At 41.0% G+C, this 17,469-nt stretch overlaps 1 protein-coding gene across 1 annotated transcript in view; it reads left to right on the top strand.

Annotated features, from left to right (window-relative positions):
• Positions 1–10,024: 10,024 nt before the first annotated feature.
• Positions 10,025–17,469, top strand: part of xrn2 (5'-3' exoribonuclease 2) — a gene marked incomplete in the record, with an annotated part of 55,874 nt that continues 48,429 nt past the window's right edge. The window contains 6 exon segments of the mRNA XM_034123834.1: positions 10,025–10,241; positions 11,315–11,442; positions 12,572–12,683; positions 13,785–13,896; positions 15,874–15,932; positions 16,112–16,201. Coding sequence (XP_033979725.1) covers positions 10,167–10,241; positions 11,315–11,442; positions 12,572–12,683; positions 13,785–13,896; positions 15,874–15,932; positions 16,112–16,201 — 576 coding nt within the window.

The raw sequence follows: 17,469 nt of genomic DNA on the forward strand, positions 1-17,469 counted from the left end.
GAGGTGGGTGTTTGTCATCTGCTGGTGGACTAACCGGAGAGATCTACAGCAGGAGCAAACGCTTGCCTCGGGGAGGGAGAAAAAGAGCCAGAGCGTCCACACTTACTTGGTGTTTGTAGCTAAAAGCAGCTACAGAGACGATTCAGCTAATAACATATTCAGCTTTTTCTGCATTTTCAGCTAAATTCAGCAACAAATGTTCACAGTTTACAGCATTTGCACGCATTTCCAGTTATAATATGTAATTGTCCTACAGCAGGGAACAATGCTAAACAGCAAAAGGACAATGTAAAATAAACAGGGTGGCATCGGTGTATGTTTTACTAATAATATATATTTTTCTTATCCTCTATTATTATTTATTTTTTCTTAGTTTTATTTTAACATACATATTGGTATTTTGATATTTTATTGCAAATTGTTTTTTAACATCTCTTGTTTAGATGCATATTTGCACCCCCAGGATAAATAAAGTACTCGAACAATGATTGATTGTAATTCAAAGTAAAAAAAAGTCAACTTTATTGTCAATCTCTGATCGAAATGCTGTTTCTCACAATCCAGAGGAAGTTCAAATATCTAAAAATACCTACAAAATCAAACATAGACAAATATATGCTAACAAAGCACTTATATACTAACAAAGCACTGGCTGATCTAAAGCCAGTTGAGTAGCACTTGAAATGTTTCGGCTCTATGAAACCTGATGTACTTATATGATTCTGTTTTCTTCAAGTTTGTATCTTCTTGGTCGAATGCACTTATTGTAAGTCGCTTTGGATAAAAGCGTCAGCTTAATGCAATGTAATGTAATGTAATATATAAATCCCCACATCAAGAGGCATCAATACAAAATAAAAATATAAAGGCACAGCAGTCAATATATACAAAAATAACAGTCACTTATAAACGGATGAAGATGAATATGTTACAGTAAAAATATGTACACTAGTGCAAATGATTGTCCATAGTAGTTCCTATTAAAGTAAATAAAGTAGCAGCCAGTAATAACAATAAAAACAAAGTAAAACATGTTTTAGGGTGTGGCAACATGACACACACACACACACACACATACCATGTATACATCACTTCAGGGGACATTACATTGACTTACATTTCCTGGAGACTTATCCTAACCTTAACCATAACCAACACATGCCTAACCCTAACCAAGTCTTCACCCTAAAAGTAATGATTCCCCTCATGGGGACATCCCTTATGTCCCCATAAGGGATGTCCCCATAAGGGAGACGAGTCCCCACACGTGACTGTGTAAACAGATTTAGGTCCCCACAAGGATAGTAATACTAGGCCACACACACACAGAGACACACACGTAAAACATGTGCACTGTGTGTGGCTGCTTGATGCATTCTCAAGAGCAAAGAAAATGTATGTTGATGAAGACACACACACACACACACACACACACACACACACACATACACACATACACACACACACACACACACACACACACACACACACACACACACAATGATACAAAGACTACTGTGATGAGATCATTTCAGCTCCTTAAGTGTTTAATTGGTTTCTCTTCATTGTTTTCTCAGAGTCCTCAGTAACACTCAGTCTGTCTGCTTCAGCTTTGGAAATCCTGTTAGTACCTATCTGCCCAAGACTAATCAGCTCTTTTGTTGTTTCCCCTTCATCACGACTGTAGAGCCAGGTAGTACTGTCACATTTGTCCTGAGGTTTTATCACATGTTCACAAGGCAAAGTGACACTATGTCCAGCTCTGACAGTGAGGGAGAGGGAAGTTTTTCCAGTGACTGCTGTTAAAGATAAAATAAAATAAAAAATGTAAAACAGTTTCTTTATAGTCATGTGATAGGATGATAATACATATAACTAACATTATCAAATGTCCCTTCTCCAAGAATTCACTCATTACACTTTGTTCAAAACAAACAGCAAACTTGGCCCTTCACTCAAATCAGTTTTAGTTATTTAAATACTTTAAGTAAAGTTTCTTTAGTTCATGTATGTGTTTTTCATCCTTACCTGTAAACTGAAGCAGCAGTATCACCACTAAAGTCGTATTAATCCGTCTGAATTCAACCATCGTGTCTCTGCTAGAGATGGGCGAGTCCTGATTCATCCGGATCATTAACCCGGATCCTAGAAATGAGCTGGTCGTGACGAGTCTCCCCTCTCCATTAACCCGAGTCCTTTGAGTCCCACACTTGGTCTGACGTACAAATTAAAACTATAAATTGCGTCACTCGCTACTCTCTTTATAACATGTAAAATCACATTACAACGTACCCCAGTCCATCTACCCTTTAGCAAGTAGGATAGCTGCCAGAAGTGATCGTTTGGCTCAGGGGAGGGGACGCGGATCAGTGAAACTTCCTGCAGACTCGTGGGGACTCAGAGGAGCCGACGGCTCCTAACCGTAATAGCATAGCAGATCCAGAGATCCATACTCGTCATGTGCACGAGCATAGCCCCTCCTCCAGCACCCGGCTCCCGCGCTATATTATGCACGAGTCAACAGCAGACTCGCAGATTCGCAAATCCTGACTCACTGTGTGTGCAACACATAGCAGACTCGTGTGGACTCAGAGCCGTAAACGTATAGCAGCAGATCCAGAGATCCAGCAGACTCGTCCTCATGCACGAGTCAACAGCAGACTCAGATTTGCCAAATCGCAAAATAACCCTTTTTTTTGTGATCAACATTTTTTATTAAAGCAAAATACACTGTGTAGCGGAGGTTAATATAACGTCAGTTTAATAGATAGATACATAGATAGATAGTACTTTATTGATCCCAAATTGGGAAATTGTTGTTGTTACAGCAGCATAAAAGGCATTTTACAATAAAACAAAACTACAAAATATACAAGAATAGAAATAAAATTAAAAATAAAAAATAAAAAATAAAATATAAAATATAAAATATACATGTCGAAATAGAAAATATACATGCAGATATTATATATATATATATATACAAATATATATATATATTCAAAATATATGGAATAATAATATGCTCGTGAAATGCAACAACTTTTCGGTTTCACCGATAGGATTTCTACGGTCTTGGTGATGCTGACTCATATGACTCAAATGACTCGTATGATCCGGATCTCTTCAATGACTGACTCAGAAGACCCGGAGTCCGTAAAAGGATCCGGATTTGCCATCTCTAATTCGGACAGAAAAAAAAGGGTCTAAAAATATGAAACACTTTAAATATGAGCAAAAAGAAATTAAAATGTAAGAATAATTAATGGCAAAGAAAATAAGTATTAATGCTCTTAACCTTTGTGTTGTGTTCGAAAGCTGTTCCCGGTCATGGTGCTCGCGGGTACATTTTGACCCATGATTTATCTCAGTCCAAAACACTCAAAAATAATGACTATCATCCAATATTGTTTTAACTATATCATAACTAATTTATTATGCATTCATAACCGTACAATCCTGTTGTAATTTTTATTTTATGGCCCAAAACACATCACACCCTATGATCACACCACATATTGCACACGTGCATATGTGGTGTTCAGGTTCAAGTGTTTAGTGTACATATTCTTTGAGTGGGGGGAGGGGGCAGAGGGAGGGGAGACCAGGTGCATGTTGCGAAAAAATTATTGTTACAGTGGATGAAGGGGGGGGGGGGGGGGGGGGGGGGGGGGGGGAGTCACCCAAAACAATGCTGCTGGGTCTCCCCAGACCCCAACACCAAATTATACACTTTTTTCTTTAGAGACCTTCAGACTTGGCTAAAATTGTCAAAATCAGTTTTGTAGTGTTTATACAGCTGTTGTGGAGGATGTCATGAAGCCTTGTTCAGATACAAAAAACTAGAGCGTAGTTATTATATCATTTTAACTTGAAACGGGTCACGGGAGACCCGAACACAACATGAGGGTTAAAGCAGCTTAGCTTAAACAACAACAAACAGCATTTTGAAAGCACCTTTTTTATATAAATAAAACCTGGTTAACATCTCTGAAAGTGTTTTAAAAAATACATATTAATTATACAAACACTATCATGTTGACAGTTAGAATATCTGACCTTAAAAACTGCTAAAGCAATGAAACACCCACACACACATCTTATCATATTGTATTTTACTTGTAAATATGTTTTGGTTATTCTGGCACCATAAGGTAGTGCACTATTTATGTAATCTCTGTAACGATGCTGTGTTGCACAGTCGGAGGAGCGGGACTTCAGGTTGTAATCTTTCAATCTTTACACTGGTCATAATGTGATGACCCACCAGGTGAGGGCGCTCTCTCTCTTTATCTCCTCTGCATGTTGGAGGAAATCAGGTCACCAACACACACACACACACACACACACACACACACACACACACACACACACACACACACACACACACACACACACACACACACACACACGCACACACACACACACACACACACACACACACACACACACACACACACACACACACTGAGAAAACCTGCAGGATTTTATTTCATCCCATCCTGTTCGAATAAAGAAAATGTTTTCCCTGCTTTCTCTGCTGGAATCCTTAAACATAATTTAATACTTCACAACCAGACTGTAACACCACTGTTGAGAAAAACAAATGTGCAAATAATTAAAACAATTTACTTACTTGTCCACTTTAAAGTACACTGAAAAAACTGCAACGTTGACGTTAATTAAATGTTTTATTTCAATATATTTCACATAACTGTAATATTATTAAGTTGAACCTAATATTTATTTAAAGATAATATTATTGCTTTCAACAAACTAATACAGTTATGTGAAATGTGTGGACAAAAAACTGAAAAAGTCAACTTTTCCGTTTAATACTATAAAGTGTCACTTTTTATATTTTAAAGGGGACCTATCATGCAAAATGCACTTTTGTGCGTCTTTTATACATGAATATGTGTCCCCGGTGTTCCAGGGAACTCACCAAGTGTCAGAAAACACAACCCTCTCTATTTTCCTCCATACCCAAATCTCTAAAAAAGGGGCTGCAACGGATCTGATAAAAACTGATCCAGATTTGAACACTGTGCTGACGTCAGGACGGTGGCGCTACGGCTATTGGGCCAACTCCACCAATCAGGAGGAGACAGCCACGGCCATTGCCGTTCGAAAGCGCTGGAGACGCTGTAGTACATATGCCAGGCCTGTAGATGGTGCTGTTCTCACAGAATCAGCCCTTGCAAAAACAGGGGTAAAAAAGTGCAAATTGAGCAAAATGAGGCATGGCTAAAATGCATGATCTGTTTGCAGTGGCGGCCGGTGGTCTATTTTTTTGGTGGGGCTCTTGACGTACCGGGAGTGACCCGTCCGGGGGTCCGGGGGGTTTCCCCCCGCAAATTTTTTTAGAGAAATGACCCCTTAAATGATGACTTCTGGTGATGTTAGAGGGGGGGGGAAAGGAGAAATCGAGGCTTAAAAATATGAGAAGACTGATCAATACCTCCATAATCTTCAGTGTGGAAAATATTATTTATCAACCTGAACATCTACTACTTTACCAGGAACCGTTGGAAAATACATCACAGACAATGCAACAAACGTGGAGACAGAACAATCACTTCTGTGATAAATGCCCACTTATTAATAAACTTCTAACAACCATGGGAAACCTCCTCTCTACATATAAAGTGATATCCAAGCATGGGAAACAAAAGACAGCATTTACCTGTTTGCATCCAGCTAGCCAAGCCTTTCTTGTGTACCAGCTACTTGTGAAGCCTCGTGTATAAATGTTGTCTTTTTCACGAGATTGCTGCGATATATTCAAATCGGGTTGGTCCGGTCCAAGGTCTTTAAGCAACAATTTATCTGCCAAACTTCTCCTTTCGAAAGGATTGGAGATTAGCTCTTGAACAGAATTAGGCGGGGACCGAGGTCCGGAGACTCCACCTGCACACGAAGCCATCCTCATCAACTACTGCGTCAACCGGATACGAGTCACTGTCCAAACTACTCACAGACTGCACTGGGCGCTGACATTGGCGCCCGGTGACCGTCATCTTTGACGACGCTGATTGGCTGAAATTATATTTTCGCGGCATAGTTTACACATTACAGATAGCAACAGTCAGCTGCTAGTGGCTGCTGCTGCACTGGTTGAAGGCTCCTCTCTTAGCGCCCAGACGAGAGAAGGCGCATGGGCAAGGCCAGGCAGGAAACATGTGACTTATCAGTAACTTTAGACATCGTAACACAATTTTAAACGAGATTTTATTGTAGATTATACATTTTACTGATACCAATTATATAATATTTACCTTGTTCATTAAAAATAAAAATATATATATTTTTTTAAACATATATTTTTTTTTTTATTTTAATTTTAATTTTTTTTTTAATTTTTTTTTTTCAATATGGGAAGAGGTGGGGCGGCGCCCCTAGCGCCCCTATGGACCGGCCGCCACTGTCTGTTTGGTATTTTGAAAAAAAAAAAGTATAAATATGCCTTATATAGGTATGGTCCTACACTATATTATTATAATATAGCATGATAGGTCCACTTTAAGTTTGTATGTGTACTTATTAGATATCATTTGTTAAAGGTGGGGTATGTAATTTATTTCAGAAACACTTGTTGTTATATTCCATGGAATGCTCTTAACATCCCGATAGCAATGAATATATTAAATGCTTTGACAATAAATACATAAAAACATGTCATCTGTGGAAGCCATGTGCGCTGTAAAAAGCACGACCAATCATCTGAGCCGGCCCGGCTAAAATAACTGGTTTCTCCAAAATTACATACCCCACCTTTAAAGGTATAGGTAAGAATGGAGAAACCAACTCGAGTGCGCTAGAATTTGAAAATACCTGAAATTCCTTATAGAGCCCCTCCTCCAACACACACGAACGCGCACATGACCAATGAGGGCACCAGATAAGTTTGTGCACAGATGGAAGGCTGACAGGCAGGTAGGCCATCCAGTTATTTTAGCCGGGCCGGCTCAGATGATTGGTCGTGCTTTTTACAGCGCCACGGCTTCCACAGATGACATTTATTTATGTATTTATTGTCAAAGCACTTAATATATTCATTGCTATCGGGATATTAAGAGCATTCCATGGAATATAACAAAAAGTGTTTCTGAAGTGAATTACCTACCCTACCTTTAACTGTTTGCTTGCCTCTTTAACTAAAATGTTAGACTACTTATTGTATTCTGTCTTTTATCTGCACTGTCCCTTTGCTGTTATGCTGTAAATAAACATAATAAATTAAGGATTTCTGATTCTGACCAATTTCAACTATCTTTAGAAAGAGTAGTCTGCAGCAGAAGGCATTTAAAAATAACCCAAGCCTGCATTTTGACATGAATTCAGTGAATGCATCGTGTGTTAAAATGTGTTTTCATCACACATTACTGAGCTGCAACACCCAAAAAAAGTGTGATTTGCCACCTCAGACCTTATGATGCGCCGGTGAAGATGGCCGCATCGTCTTTGTGCTCCTCTCCAACTTTGCCCATTTTCGTATTTTGTACATATTTATTTTACTTTTGCCGTTTTCTTGCTATCTGTATTGTTATTATGTTATTATGTTGCATTGTTGGAGAAGCCTGTGACATAAGATTTTCAACTACATAATTACTCTGTAGCTATGTCAGATTGACAATAAAGAACCTTGAACCTTGAACCTTGAACCTCCTTCATCTCCTCTGTTTTTCTAAATATTACCTGCAGTTCCAGCCTAAAAGTGTATGGAAATGGCCCATTGTGATAGGCCAAGTGATTTTTAAAATTAGCCATGCTATGAGAGAAAAAAAGCTTTGAGTACAATTCATTTCCACTTTTTTAACAAAAACATATTTTTAAAACATTAATCTGCAGCAGAAAGCTTTCAAAAAATAACCCAAGCATGCATTTTTACATGAATTCAGTGAACGCATCTTCTGTTAAAATGTGTTTTCATGTCACATTCCTGAGCTGCACCGCCTCTGAGTGAGATTTATTTCTCTCTCATGGTGGATTTGCATCATCTCGCCCTTCCTCTCCTCCGTCTCGCTGCACAAACACAGAGTTTTGCGGTGGGTTTTTACCTGCAGCTGCAGCGTAAATGTTTTTGGAAATGGCCCGTTGGAGCAGGCCAAGTGTTTTCCATCAGCAGCTCTTTGCAGTAATGATACTGCAGTGTTGGTGTCAGACTGCCTGAAGAGGGGAGGCTAATGGCTGTCCCCCCCCCCCCCCCCCCCCCCCCCCCCCCTCCAACTGTATGAGAAAAACATCTAATTCACCTCAAATCTGGAGCTGCAGGATGGGAAGCGAGAGGGCATCAGAGCAGAGAGTCTCCATTAAAGAAACATTATGTCACATCAGGCTGGACAAAACAATTACAGTCTAGATCACACTCTGTCACACACACTACATCACACACTACATCACACACTACATCACACACACTCTGTCACACACACTACATCACACACACTACATCACACACACTCTGTCACACACACTCAGTCACACACACTATATCACACACACTCAGTCACACACACTATATCACACACACTCAGTCACACACACTATATCACACACACTATCACACACACTACATCACACACACTCTGTCACACACACTACATCACACACACTCTGTCACACACACTACATCACACACACTAAATCACACACACTAAATCACACACACTCTGTCACACACACTACATCACACACTACATCACACTCTGTCACACACACTCAGTCACACACACTATATCACACACACTCAGTCACACACACTATATCACACACACTCAGTCACACACACTATATCACACACACTACATCACACACACTAAATCACACACACTCTGTCACACACACTACATCACACACACTCAGTCACACACACTATATCACACACACTACATCACACACACTACATCACACACACTCTGTCACACACACTATATCACACACACTACATCACACACACTATATCACATACACTATATGACTATATCACACACACTATCACACACACTCGGTGACTTTAAGTGTTGCATTTAAATTGAAAGCTGTATTTTCAATGAAATCAACAGTTATGACCATTTATTTACAATTTTTAGAAAAAATCAGTAAGTAAGAAAATAAGTCTTTATTTTCTTTGCATTTTATTATATGTTATTGTTGACTTGAAAGTTTATTCTTTAATCCTTTTTTAGTGATTTTTATAATCTGCGTCCTGCTGCTGCAAAACGGGAGAAATGTTATTATTTTATTTGTTTACATTTTCTGAAGTGTACTAACATGTCAACATTGCACATCTTGACACTAAACCAGTATTCTTGTTTATTACATTTCTTTGTGAAAGTTATACTTTTAAAATGTGGTGGGGACAAAATTAGCCATTTCAAAAAAGATGTGGGGACATGTCCCAAGTGTCCCCAATGCAAATATGGTTGCAAACATAAACATAATTTAAGGCAAGGCAAGGCAAGTTTATTTATATAGCACCTTTCAACACAAGGCAATTAAAAGTGCTTCACAAAAATGGAAGACATTAAGAAAATGGCATTTAAAATCAGTCATTAAAGGAAAACATTTGCAAATAAAGTTAATGGGAGACGGCGTCTGAAATAACATTTTCAATGCAGGTACTAAGCTTGTAACGCATTATTTATACAGTGTGATATTACGTCTGCTTAAGTAAATAATAATACTTCTTTCATCACTGAGAAAACCTTAAAAAAAGATTGAACAGCGAGACAATCTGTGTTTGTATTTCCACATGTATATTTTTTTAATGCTATTTTATTTCTATTTGAGACGTTTACATTTTGGATATATATTTTAATTTCTCCAATGTACAATGCCTTGTCTTTTTATGCTGCTGCAACGCAAACATTTGTCAAATCGGGATCAATAAAGTACTTCTTATCTTATCTTATCGAACTACGCACTGATTCTGCCACTGCAGTACCGCTTGTGACCGTTCGGGGCGCTGTGGGTACACTCGGATCTACGAGGCGCACCGGTAAAAGCCGAGTGAACCGGAAACAGTTCTTAACGGCCCAACAGCATGTAGCCGAAGAGTTGATTTCATCCAAACAACTCGTGTTTTAACTTAAGCTATTTTAACTCTTTCTTTACCATTTCACACTTTTTTTATACGCTGAGAGAGAAGCCACTGCTCACCGAAGATGGGAGTCCCGGCGTTTTTCCGTTGGCTTAGCCGAAAATATCCTTCAATCGTTGTGCATTGTGTTGAGGAGAAGGTAAGGGATAGCATGTTAGCATGTTAGCATCTGCTCGGGTACATGTCGCATTCACGTTGGCGGGAACATTTTAACTATTTTTACCGTTTATAAATGCATTTTATTCATATCACAAGCTGATATGTGTTTTTTCTACTATTAATGCTGCGTTAAAAGTTCATTTTTGTTGTGTTTTTAATGTTTGTGTTCGTCACCGACGCCACAGAGACCCGGATGTTTGTGGTTTAATTCGTGAGATTGTAAACAAAACTGCGTGCTTATTTATTAGTTTGTTCCACTCCATGGCAATTATTATAAAACTGTATTGGTCCATGTGGAAAGGAGCAGGGAGAAGAAGATCGTATTTTCATCTCTGGAGTACCAACAAAAAACCTACACGTTATAACTTGTTTTAAATGAATGGAAATTAGTCTTTCGTTTCATCCTCTCTAGTCAACAGGGAGATTGTCCGCCATTTTCTGTTTTGAATATATATAACAACAATTACAAAACACTATATACATATTCTCAGTAGAGAAGACCTATATTCAGATGAGGAACTAGGCATTATACAATATACAGAATTGATAGAATCCTTGTTTTTTCCCACCTTTTTAAAGATTTGAATCCCTGTACACCCCATTTGGGATCAATAAAGTATCTATCTATCTGTGTATTATAACATGTGTACAATAGCTTGAAATTAAGAGTAAATTCAGCAGTTTCTTTATCGATAAGTCTCGATGTTTCACAATATCTTCTATGTCATATTACCCAGTGACTTGAAATCAATGTAGCATTGTAATAGCCCATCAGACAAGTAGGACACACCACTTTAATTTGGATTTTAGTGCTACAAAAAAAAATATATTCTTCATGAAAGATCTGCATTTTTGGGGGGAGAAATTCTCATAGCTTTTTATCAGCTTCCATGTCATGTGACCCAATGACTTCGGCTTTCAAACTTACCTCACCTTAACCACCTCTACTTTGAGCTGAAATACAATGCAACATCTTATACTCAAAGCATTGAAATGTTGTCTAGCTTTTGTGTTTTCTTCACGAAAGCTTAATTGTGCTCTTTGTCTTCACAGGGGAAAGAATGTAATGGCGTCTGCATTCCTGTTGATACGACGAAGCCTAACCCCAACGAGGTAGAATTTGACAATTTGTACTTGGACATGAATGGGATCATTCACCCCTGCACACATCCAGAGGACAAGTATGAAACACTCGATACATTATCTGTTTTAATGTACCAATAACTTTTAGCAAGTTGACTTCAAACGTAACGCTAGTCTCTGTTTCAGTGGATTAACTGCTGTGTAATAATATCTATGTATTAGTGTCTCTGTCCGTGGTGCTGAAGTAGCAGAGGGATTTGTAACTGTGACTCTTCCCATGAATCCAGACTTCTCTGATGGTTCAAACATATGCCAACTAGGGCTGCACGATATTGGAAAAAACTGACATTGCGATATTTTTTCCCCCTGCGATATGAAAAAATACAGGAATTGAAGAAAAGACCGTTTTTTGTCCCAAACCATCCTTTCTTGAAGTTTCATGCTATACAATTGGTATTTTTCGAACTATATTTAACCGGATGAAGGATTTTAGTCACGGACGTCTGGATCTTAAGTTATCAGAACAACAAGCTGAGCTAGCTCGGTTAGCAGCGCCGAACTGCCCTGGAGAAACACTTTATTCAGTGTTTTTACCTTTAATCTCCGGCTCCGTTTGCTTTGGAGATTTGATTGTGATTGGTGGTTTGCTGTCACTCACTCAAGTACCCCTGACATGAGAGCCGCGCAAGTTTTCCCTTTTGTAGCAAGCAGCAAAATAATTGTAACATGACGTGTTTGAGTTAATTTGCCTACTTAATATCGCACGTCCTAAAAAAAAAAAAATCGCACTCCCTGCGATTTGACTATCGCGCATATCACGATTATCGTCACAACACGATATAGCGTGCAGCCCTAATGCCAACTGATTAGTATTCTTCAAAATAACTTCTGTATAATCATCATTACATTAATAGACCTTTAAATCACAAGTGGCTGAATCCCTAGATTGCATTGCGAGTGATTTAAAGAAGTTAAATATCACCAAAAATGAAGTATTTGGTTTTTATAATCAAACCTGGATGTATCGTTTTAATAAAAGGGTTTAAAAGTTATACATTTGAGTGTTTTCCAATGGGATTGCGTCCTATTTATTGAATGTTTTAAGTTATTATAAAACAAGAGTCTGTTTTCCTTTATGCAGACAGGGAGTTTTAAAATTGTATTTGTTTATTTTTAGGGGGTTAAAACTGTGCCCATTATTCACATTCTGCCCTCTGCTGTCCACAGAGCTGCTCCAAAAAATGAAGACGAGATGATGGTCGCCATTTTTGAGTACATCGACCGCCTGTTCAATATCGTGCGGCCCAGGAGAGTTCTCTACATGGCCATCGATGGAGTGGTAAGTTACTTTCAATGTTTAAAAACCTGCATCCACAGAAAAATGTGGCTAAAATAAGGAAACACCTGCCAGAGAACCAAACATTTATAAGAGTTATAAACAGTGCAATGTGAGAGAATACAGAATCAGTGAACACTAATCGAGACAGAGAAACAGAGCATATTGATAATTAGGGATGTCCCGATCACCTTTCTTTGCTCCCGATCCGATTCCGATCATTTGATTTTGACAATCTGCCGATACCGATTTTTCCCGATCCGATCTTTATGCAATGCATTAAGAAGAAAAAAAAGGCGAAAAGCATTCAAGTTGTCCCTTAAACCCCACGTTCTCCACCACAGATAACGGCTGGTCATCCAACGCGATGAATTCAGCTATCTTGGCTGTTATTTTTTTGGCCTTTTCACTGTTCTGGGGCAGTTTCTCTTTCCTTTTAAAAGTCTCTGAAAGTGTTGGTTGTTTCAGTGCCGTTACCTGAGTGGCCGCTGTGTACTCGTGGTGTTTGTATTAGATTGGTCGTGTTGAACGTAGCTCTGTTCTTTCCACCACGCGGAACCTCCGCCTTGCAAACATTGCATCTGGCTGTTACACTGCCTTCGCTTTCAATTTTATAATACTTCCAAACTCCTGACATTTTCTCTGTCCCGACTCCCGAGGCACCAGCTGAACGTAGCCTCTTGTTAGCTTACTGCTACTATTAGACACTGCGCCCACTCTGTTGCCAGATTTGAGAGAAATAAGCAACCAGGTCTATGAAAACAAGCCCAAAAGAAGCAACACATACATGATGTGTCATTTTAAACCTCAGGATGACTTTAAGACGTGAAGATGGTCATTTTTGTTTTGTAACATTAAATAAAAAAAATATATTTTATATATAAAAAATTCCCGATCTTTTTCTCCCGATTCCGATCATTTGAAAATCACGTGATCGGCTCCGATCCCCGATCACGTGATCGGATCGGCACATCTCTATTGATAATAATACATGTTATTTATAAAGCGCTTTACAAGCAGGTAAAGAAGAAAAATAACAACCTCTTTAATGTCATCTGGGTTAATAAAAGCTGATATGTCTAATCCTTTGTTCTACACCACCAGGCTCCACGTGCCAAGATGAACCAGCAGCGCTCTCGGCGTTTCCGAGCCTCCAAAGAAGGAGCAGAGCTGGTGGACGAGAAGACTCGCATCCGAGAGGAGGTCATCGGGAAAGGTGTGTGTGATGTTTGAATGCCTGCAGATACAAAGAGTGGATGTTGACTTATGGCGCATTTCCACTGCAGGGCCTCGCATGGCTTAGTACGGTATAGTTAGGCCTTGGTAGGCCAGGCTCACTTTATGCTGCGTTTCCATTACAGTTTAGGAACTGGGGCAGTAACTATAGTAATGCAGTGTAGGCGGAGCCGTCATCTTCAATGCTGAAAAGGAATCTAACTTCGATAAAACTAACGTTAATATCTAGGCCGTCTCCGATACTAAACTCCGGTGCTGATAAGGCTCCGGTGAACGGCCGCCCAATCTTTTTAGGACTAAACCCCCCAGAATCTACACGCAAGATCACCGTAATCTGTTTAGGGGGGTGTTTACAGCGTGGCCTCTAACACCACGCTGCCCGTCGTATCCCTAGTTTAGGCACTCCAGCCACGGATGTCCGACCGCTAGGATAGCAGAACAGAGTGTGTAGTGTAGTAGGTGTTGGTGGGCTGGTAGAACCCCAGAGCAGTATCTAAACTGCCCCTGGAGGGGAAACCCTGTGTTATTGGGAGACCCCCTGGTAATTAGGGCAGCTTCAGAACCCACAATCCCTAACCCCACCCTCTCTTGATCCCCAAATATATCAATCAAAACAATTCAAATGTAATATCAAACACAGCCAGAGTCAAACATTAATGTCAGAGCAGTGATATCACCACATCAGCAGAGCATGTGTCATATTTCAACATCAATCAAAACCACATCAACCACAGTAACCAATATGAAACTATAGTTTAACCTTAGCAGAGTTTCTATTCCCCTTTTCAATTTCAAATCTCTCTTTCAGTCAGAAGCAGGTCACAACTGTTCAACTTTTAATTATTGAACATTAAAAAATGTAAGGTTTAAAAATAAAACGTAGCATCTTTTTATCAATGGTAAGCTTAATAGAGGCAGGTGAGGTAAAGGTCAGGTCTGACACGGCCACTTAAACAGCAGATCTGTCAACAATGCGAACCACAGAACCAACATTAGCTGTTAGCACTCAGAGCTCACAGCTCCTCATATATGTTCAAAAACTAGACAAAAGTGAAACAAGTACAAACCACAGACTGCCTGTGTCATGGTGAGTACAGTCGCTGCTTTATTTATGTCTGTAGGCCGTTGTTGTGAGTGTGGACGGTCGGAGCATATACTGCGTTAGCTTAGCCGATCTCCATTCAGAAAACACGCATTTTAAAAGGTTTCTCGCCTGCCGTCTGTCTGCAGACTTGACAAAGCATTAATTCATGGTTTTTACTAACCGGTATCAGTATGTTGTTACTTCGGCATCATTTTGAAACGTGTATTACAATTAAATCACGGTCAAATATATTCATCTTGTTGTAGTTGCCAGCGATTCCATCACTAGTTTAGCATACTCAGCCCGGTTGTTGGCCCGGAAAGAACCTCGATTTTTGAGAGCCAGGAAAAACTGTGAAAGTACCCGTTAGCCGGAACTACGCCTAGTGGAAACGCAACCAAAAACGGGCCGGGCACGGCACGCTTAAACGCCATAAATAGCTCTGATGAAACTGAACACGGCAAGACATTTTGATCTGAGCTCAAGGACAGGAAATACTGATTGTTTAGGGCAAATGAGATGAGGGAAAAAATGTGCGAATATTTGGTAATTTCTGTGTTTTTTGAGCAAATCCAGATTTTTAAAACACAGCAGGTGTACTAATCTTTCACTTTGGATGATACAATTTAAAACATTTAATCTAAAGTGTTGTTCTACTTCACATCTGTGGGAAGACACTACTCTATATCGGCGAGCAACTTAAAAAACCACGAGATGATTCAATCAAACAACTCTGGATATATGAATGAATCCTCCCTACAGTTTACAGTCTAATTATTCTATGCTTTTCTGGGTTTTTGTACGTTTATCCTACTTTTCCAATATCACTTAATGCTCCGTGTAAACTAACTTGTTGTTTTATTTCCTCTACAGGAGGTTATCTTCCACCTGACGAGATTAAAGAGAGATTTGACAGCAACTGCATCACTCCAGTAAGTGGCTTCTTGTTCTCGTCTCTCAAACTAACTACACTATCTGTTTATTCTCTGTTTGTAATGATGCCAAATTGGGAAAGAAACTCACGGAGGACGAGGACGAGCCTGATTTTCCAAGTGTTGTGTGTATTCTTTGTATCATCAGAATAACAGATTTGATCTTGTTTTGTCTCCAGGGAACAGAGTTCATGGATAACTTGGCTCAGTGTCTCAGATATTACGTGGCAGAGAGAATCAGCAATGATCCGGGCTGGAAGAACGTCACGGTAACTTCACTGCTCGGACTTTAACATACAGACTAAACACTTCGGAGCATAATGCTGGTATTGTCGGTCACTGTGATGACGTGTTGTGTTACATACTCTACCACGTATTTGAAGTGTAGTTGGTCGCCAAAAACAAGACATGACACACAATGTTAAAGAATAGTTTCACTGATAGCCATATATTTTTTTCATCAACCTTTCTATTGACATGGCAATAATACTGTCATGGTAGAATCATGCAATACAACTTCATACTTTTTAATATCATTACATTCATTGCATTTATTATAACCATGCACGCGGGAAGGGGGGGGGCTGAGGGGGCTGCAGCACCCCCCATCTGCGAGGCTCCACTAGCACCCCCCCCCAGCGCGTCACGGTTTCTCCGCTGCGAGGCTCCACTAGCACCCCCCCCCCCCCCAGAGTGTCACAGTTTCACCGCTGCGAGGCTCCACTAGCACCCCCCCCCCCAGAGTGCCAAACAGTTTCTCCGCTGCGAGGCTCCACTAGCACCACCCCCCCCCCAGGGCGTCACAGTTTCTCCGCTGCGAGGCTCCACTAGCACCCCCCCCCCAGAGCGCCACAGTTTCTCCGCTGCGAGGCTCCACTAGCACCCCCCCAGAGTGCCACAGTTTCACCGCTGCGAGGCTCCACTAGCACCCCCCCCCCCCAGAGTGCCACAGTTTCACCGCTGCGAGGCTCCACTAGCACCCCCCCCCCAGAGCGTCACAGTTTCTCCGCTGCAAGGCTCCACTAGCCCCCCCCCCCCAGAGTGCCACAGTTTCTCCGCTGCGAGGCTCCACTAGCACCCCCCCCCCAGAGCGCCACAGTTTCTCCGCTGCGAGGCTCCACTAGCACCCACCCCCCAGAGCGCCACAGTTTCTCCGCTGCGAGGCTCCACTAGCACCCACCCCCCCAGAGCGCCACAGTTTCACCGCTGCGAGGCTCCACTAGCACCCCCCCCAGAGCGTCACAGTTTCTCCGCTGCGAGGCTCCACTAGCACCCCCCCCCCCAGAGTGCCACAGTTTCTCCGCTGCGAGGCTCCACTAGCAGCCCCCCCCCCCCCCCCAGAGCGTCACAGTTTCTCCGCTGCGAGGCTCCACTAGCACCCGCCCCCCCCCCCCCAGAGCGTCACAGTTTCTCCGCTGCGAGGCTCCACTAGCACCCCCCCCCCCCCCCAGAGCGTCACAGTTTCACTGCTGCGAGGCTCCACTAGCACCCCCCCCCCCCCCCCCAGAGCGTCACAGTTTCTCCGCTGCGAGGCTCC

The sequence above is a fragment of the Trematomus bernacchii genome, unplaced genomic scaffold (assembly GCF_902827165.1).
Source record: "Trematomus bernacchii unplaced genomic scaffold, fTreBer1.1, whole genome shotgun sequence".
Lineage (NCBI taxonomy): Eukaryota > Metazoa > Chordata > Actinopteri > Perciformes > Nototheniidae > Trematomus > Trematomus bernacchii.